At 36.4% G+C, this 7,024-nt stretch overlaps 1 protein-coding gene across 3 annotated transcripts; it reads right to left on the bottom strand.

Moving 5' to 3' along the window:
- Positions 1-3,667: 3,667 nt before the first annotated feature.
- LOC108775238 (uncharacterized) lies at positions 3,668-6,397 on the bottom strand. 3 transcript variants are annotated; one of them, XR_001940752.1, is made up of 5 exons: positions 6,366-6,397; positions 5,851-6,096; positions 4,481-4,669; positions 4,144-4,392; positions 3,668-3,728 (listed from the first exon to the last, which is right to left on the bottom strand). XR_001940752.1 is itself a non-coding variant. In XM_018541545.1 (4 exons), exons 2-4 carry the CDS (start codon positions 6,046-6,048, stop codon positions 4,204-4,206), a joined length of 576 nt encoding a protein of 191 aa, XP_018397047.1. In that variant the 5' UTR covers positions 6,049-6,085; positions 6,366-6,397; the 3' UTR covers positions 4,065-4,203. The 3 variants fall into 3 exon arrangements, 2 of the variants coding, with proteins under 2 accessions (XP_018397047.1, XP_018397046.1); XM_018541545.1 differs by lacking the exon at positions 3,668-3,728 and having other exon boundaries at positions 4,065-4,392; positions 5,851-6,085; XM_018541544.1 differs by lacking the exon at positions 3,668-3,728 and having other exon boundaries at positions 4,065-4,392.
- Positions 6,398-7,024: the final 627 nt, after the last annotated feature.

The raw sequence follows: 7,024 nt of genomic DNA on the forward strand, positions 1-7,024 counted from the left end.
AAGTCTAAAGGGACATAACGCGATATTCTTTGCGTTCTCGCGCGAGGTAAGCTTCACTTTGTAAGGTTTTGCAAAAAACTGGTCTTCCACGTGACACTTCGCGACGAAGTCGTGAAACTTCTACGCCGAGAATGGAACTAACGAATCGACGAAAAGCGTAATGGAAACGGTGTAACGCGAACTTTGCTCGTGGAAAAGTTCGCGCTTTGGATGATCGATAGACTCGTAATGTGTAAAAAAATAGAAAAAAGAAAAAAGAAAAAGGAGAGAGAGAGAGAGCATGGGTGTGCGTGTGTGTGACAAAGCAAGGAATGAATAACGATGTTTGCGTTGGTAACGCGAAGTAGTCGCTGTCCTCGAGAAGCAAATAACGTCGAATCAATCGTCGGGTGTGTGGTGTTTCAATGTATATAAAGAGATAATGGTCAAGTACGATGGTTGCTCGTTAGCTAATGTATCACTGTATATATTATCACGGGAAAGTCTAACGATAGGTTGACAACGTTCAAGTTTTCGAGAGGAAGTTCAGCGGAACGACTTGTCGAGCGCCTCGTTTAACTTTCCGTTACCTATCCACGCGAAGGCAGAATTGTGAAAATTATTTCCATCGGCGTTCACGTTTGACACGAAAACGTTCGACAACGAGCTCCGCTGAGATCTTTCAAATTCACGCTCTCCTCGTCGATTGAACTGTCGTCGCGGCGTTGCGATTTTTCGACGATGCCAGGATCGGATTTTTGTGTGCGTAGAGAATGAAGGTATTTTTTAAATTCTCTCAATCTTTTTATTGCGAATGAAATGTAGCTTCGTTATTTCTTCGTCGCACAATGGTTCTTCCTTTTTGAGAGAGAAGGAAAAAAGGAAGGTCTTATTTTTTCTATTTTCTCTTCTTTTCTAAGCGTCGAGGTTTCTCTGAATTCTAATAAGGACAAGATCACACGAAAGACTAAGTATTGGTCGACTGTTGTATTGTTTATGGAAAGCAATTAAAATTTTTAAATATTTATATCCCATAAATTAGACTGATTGTCAATTTAATAATGATGTTTATTAGCAATTTACGATTGCATTTTAAGTTCGACAAATCAAATCAGCGCGCAGTTTATTGAACTGAAAAAATGTATTTACAAAAATTTACATATGAATATCATTATGCACCAATTATTCACTTCGACCGAAAAAATTGAATGCTTTTTGTTATTTGGTTTATTCTTATCGATCTAATTTCTGCTTGTAATTAATCTTTTGCCGGTAATTCAGGCTTTTAAAAGCACTATCGATATTTAAATTATGAATTCCGGTGGATAAATTTAAATCCGTAAAAAAGATACACACAATCCCAACTTCCACACACATGACAGTAAAAATTCATTATTAAAGTTTTAATAAGTATACCTGATTTTTTTTTAGTTTTTATAGAATCTGGAAATTTTATTCTATTTCTTAAAGATTTGTATTGCTAACAGAAGAGTTAAAATTCATGTTATCGATGGAGGATTAAATTGTGAGCCCATGTGCACGGTTACACACACTGCCAAAAACTCATAAACGACACAATCGGCCGAGATTTCGTCTATATTCATACGTGTGTTCTCGTTTCAACAGATCTGGTCTTGAGCTTCCCGATCTTTTTCTTTACTCGATTCGTAACGAATCCCTTGAATCTAGCAATCGTTACTGAACGATCGTCGAAAAATTGATCAATTAATATCACATATCTTTCACGTCCACGAGAATCGTTCGAAATTCAAGGATGAGCAATGGTGGTAACGCGTCAAAGCGGACCGAGAGAATTAGAATAAGACAAAGTATTATACTGCCCGTATTCATTTTATAAGAACGGGAAATGTCGGGGATATATCAATCTTTTTCATACACATGCGCGAGAACCTTATTCAGCGAGCGTGTTGCGAGGAGACTCGCCCGAAAGTAGGTATCGAAAGTCACGTTCTCGGTCGGCGTGACCCAACAATCAAGTACGAAGAAGAGAATAAAAAAAAAAAGAAGATAAGCGCAAGCGATCACGAAAAAGTAACAGTAGCGAATAATGTGACTGTACATAATCAGCTGTAACGACGCGAGAGAGTCCATGTAAATCGATCAGCGGTCGTAAGCCCGAACCTCAAGTTCACTGTATAGGTGATTTCATATCAGACCCTCCCTTGTCCCTCTTCCCTTCCACTTTTCCCTGCCCTTGTCCGTCACGCGACCCGATATCGTTTAACTAACTCGTATGTATATACTACACCATGTTTTGATCTGAATAAACTGTTTAATTGTCCGAATCCCTAAGGCGTTTATTTCAGATGCGTCCTGGCCAGGTAAAACCCCAGTATATTAAATGAGAAAAGAACATATCGCAATATTGTTGGATTTTGCTTTGAGTTTGAGATCTTCAAGTAAGAAATTCGACAACGTTTAAATAATTTTTGATTGGTCCGCCATATTTTTTAGAGAATCAGATAAATGTATAAAATCGAAGAAGATGCGTGGATATCTCACTCTAATCTATCTTAAGCTACCTTAAGCAAATCCTGAAAAATATGGCGGATCAAACTTAGCGTTCAATCTATTACTAAGAATCTCTACTTTGGGTTAGTTTTATAATCATATAACGTCACACCGGAACACAACGGAAATACAAGAATAACGGTATATTATTATTATGTATAAAATGATTGGTTTTAGAAAAGTCATACAGGCAGTAACTAATTTTTAATTTACTTCCGAAAGAAGAAGTGAGAAAGAAGTATACTAATTGATGAGATATATGATACATTATAAAACTTCATTCGATTTTTATATACTCATAAATATCGAGTACCAATAGTCGCATTTGATTCACTTTCATAACGTTACATCCGAAGATACGCATCGTTGATGCTCTTTTTTAATACTCTTTATTCACTAAGCCGGTATTAAGACCATCATACATAAAAAAGTTTTAGTCGTAAACCGGAAGGCCGCGAGCAAAAATCACAATGAAAATTATAGTCTTATGTTTTAGAACGCCCAACTGTGACTAGTCGATATGTTTACGGTCTTACGGTTACGACTGAAATTTTTTTTACGTGTGATGACCCTTTTCCGCGCGTAACGACACGGTATACAACTCGCGGGAGAGCTAGGTGTACGCTTATAAAATAAAATAGGTGTCTTGACAAACGACGCTCACGTGCCACAAAAAAGAAATAGACGCACCTGAAAAATGGGGGTCGAAACTTCCTTCTAGTTCGACGAAAAAGGAATACTCGACGCGTGAGGAGTCACGGCAGAGCTGGCGGCTTGGAGAAATTCACGGTATATGCACGAGGAAGGTCCTGCATTTCGTCGCACGTAAGTTTTTTCGCTCTCTTTAGGTATCGTGTGAGTTGCGAAAGTGAATTCATCGCGCGCGAGTCCAACTCGAAAAATATTCTCTCCTTAACGGCTCGTACATCAGCCGTCGCGACATGTAATATGGTAACATTACACTATAAGACACTACAGAAGAGATATGAAGGGGCGCGTGTAATGAAAACGCAAATTTTTACCTCGACTTCTAAGATTTTATCTGAGATTTTACGACGATACATAGGCAGGTCATAAAAATCGCTTGATATGCACACCTTGGAAACTCCCATGTGTGTCCTTGAGCATCGCGGGAGGGAAAAAATGGAAAAGATGTCGCGCAGAATTTTAATCCTGTTTCATATACCCGCGGATACCAAGCATTCTGTATGTAAAAACTACGAAAGAAAGGGATACGTCAGAATATCTTCAACAGCCTGCGCGAGCAACACGGCAAATTTTAAATACGTTTATTTGCATGTTAACGCTACAGAAATTTCTGATCTCACAATAAATCACGTTTCCACTTAAATTTCACGGACAATATTAATACAAGCTGGAGTTCGTAGTCGATTCTTATTTAAGAACTTAAATATATAATACCATTTTAAGATGTCATAAACCAATCATAAGTTGATATATTCATAGGTTCTTACATTTAAAATCATTTTAGATACAGTAATTAAAATATCACAGAGACGTGCTAACATACTTAAGACATTATCTAAGGCGGTTTTAGAATAAGAATCGATTCTGAATATCAGCCTGAAAGTTTCATATAAATTTAATTTTTGTAAAAAAAAAATATCGTACGTATATTCACATCGGTATCTCGAATTTTGACATGCACAATTTGCGAAATTATATTTCCACTCAATACTCGTCAGAACGTTTCGCCCTCCTCTCTCTTTTCCTCGTTGCACTGCAGGGAAATAAGAATTCTTGCAATCTTTGATACACATCACGCGGCACGCTGACCATAATATCCATGCCTTTCACCAACATGTCATTGTACACTTCGAACACAGAATATTTTACTTCCTCGAAACGCGGCAAACTTGTCTGTGCGAAAAATATGTGTCATTGTAAGAGAAATCTGCACGTTCTTAATGCTTGTAAATTTAATGCTTATTTATATATATATATATACCTGTCGATCGGGGAAAATCACACTCGTCATTCTGTAATATAGCTCTTCCGTTTCGGTGCTGCTGCCCCAAAGACCTTCCGAGCAGGTCCAACAGATGAGACCAGCAACGATAGCACTTTTTATAAAAAACGCCGCAGCCCTACAAAGTATCGGAGACGGCGGAGACTTTTTCGGAAAAGGTTCACAGAACTGTACGAATAAAGATGATCTTTAAATAGTTAGTCTTTACTTGTTATTGTTCAAATAATTAAACGCCTAAATAGATATTTGACCCAATTTCAGCGCATCAAATACAATATTTAAGAATGTCTGGATTTAATTTGATTTTAATCTACTTTATATAATAATAATTGATATAAATAATATAATAAAATTAATTAAATATTAATGTAAAGAACACTATAAATATATTTGAAACAGCTAAGCACGCAATTAGACTTATACAATATACATCAATTTGACGCTGTCAGGATAAATGAAAACGGTTAGGAAATCAGGGAAAATATAATTTTACAAAATTTTCTGGAAAATTAAACTGTTTTTAGCTTTAAACAAATTTAATAATAATATACGTACACATCATACTTGCACAGTTTGGTATATTACAAACTTAACAATTAAAAATACAAATAATATCAACAATATTAATAATAATTTACATTATTATGTTAAATTAATCTCTCAACACAATATTTAACGGTTTGCGAATCAGGATGAAAGATCAAAAAATTTTAAATATTGAAAGTCAAAGCAAAATTATGAAATTTAGTCTGAAAATCAGAGAAACGTTATATAATTTTAGAAATTTGTGACAATAATAATCTGATTAAATAAATTACATTCCGTTTCGCGCTATTCGTCGTCGTGCTCGGCTACTTGTTCCTTGACGATATCCCTAACAGTTACGGAGACTCGGGCCTCCTCCATTAGAGATCCATCGCTATAGTGTATGTACACCGACTGTCGAGCTAATTCCAGGTAAACGCAACTACGTATCGACTAACCAATTCCGTACAGGTGCTCGAACACCATCATCTCGTTACGCGGCGTGTCAATATCGCGCGAGGGCCAAGTGAATGCTCGACACAGCGACAAGCCACATGATTTAACCGAGAATTGGATACCGCGCGATTCGCGTGAAATGTACATCCAATTTCGTGTCAAAAATGTTGATATTACATTCCTCTCTCTATTGCGATATTCTTATTTGTCAGGCATTGAACAACGTAGCGACATTAATAAGGGTTTTTATCTCAAAATTTAACTCAAAGGTTGATGATGTATTATTGTATGAATATTTACTCATCTTAAATGTGTTTGTAATTTTAGAAAACTAATTAAATCTGACAACTTTGATAATCTTCCCTTACCTTTGACGGATGCCTCCATTGAGCGTCTTTCCACGAGTAAGCTTTAACTGCCGCTGATCTAGCACTTGGACTTGCACGATTAGGATCGCAAGAATAATCTACATTCGTACTAGTGGGTCTCTGAACCTTCGGTCTTATGCATGTTTTTGGATTGGACAGATTAATGGTCTGTACGACACACTTTGTCCCTCTTTTCATATTATTTCGTAATCTTCGCTCGACGAGTCAAAGTTATCTGTGATAATTCTATAATATATTGGCGAATTGAGGCATCCACTTTTTTCGATAAAAATTCTTAATAAAAAATGAAAAATTGATTAAAATAAAGTTTGTAGGTTAAGAAAGACAGGAAGAAAGCATTTAATAAGCTCTAAGGTTTAATTGATTACGCAGTTAAACGTAGAAATAACAATAAATAAACTCATAAGCTTCTTTTATTTCGATATACCCGATAAATTAGTATTAAAATAATTATAACAAAAATAATGCGTTTTAACAGCAAAAATTAAACTTACATGGGAGATCACGACAAAATTTTGAAAAAAATTTAAACTATAGATCCTTAGAATTTAATTTCTTCATTTTTTTTTAAATTTTAGCCAAAGTATTTTACAAAGCTTCATCCAGTGTCTGTTATACTGCAAATTTATCCGACGTGGTGATATATGGACGAGTGACATTTATTAAAATCGATTAGCTTTTGTTCGTGACGTGCCACTCGCGCAATGTACTAGCCGCATAATTATATCACGTTATTTACATTTACGCAATAATATATTCATATGTTATTAATTCCGCAATATTAATTCCAAGTTATTTAGGCGAAAACACCTAAATGTGCAATTGTTGTTAACAGAGAAAAAGGTACATGTTGAATGCACCGGTCGATTTCTTTACCGAGCGGTCGTCATCGACGGCAACAATGACAGCGATAAAAAAGTACGAGAGAACGTGCGAAAACAGGTAACAGATACGGCACGATACGCGCACAAAGGGCCGAGTGGAATAATGCATGGCGGGTGCTTCGTCAACTTTGGTACGCAAAATTCTGTTTCGGGCCTTCTCCGGTGTCGCCCATCCTCTACAAGCGCGCGTTCTGATAAGAGCGAATGTATATACATAAAGGAGTCGAGATTGCGACACGAGGAAGAGAAAGAGAAGGGCAGGGCGAGAA

This window comes from Cyphomyrmex costatus, unplaced genomic scaffold, assembly GCF_001594065.2.
Source record: "Cyphomyrmex costatus isolate MS0001 unplaced genomic scaffold, Ccosl1.0 scaffold29, whole genome shotgun sequence".
Classification (NCBI taxonomy): domain Eukaryota; kingdom Metazoa; phylum Arthropoda; class Insecta; order Hymenoptera; family Formicidae; genus Cyphomyrmex; species Cyphomyrmex costatus.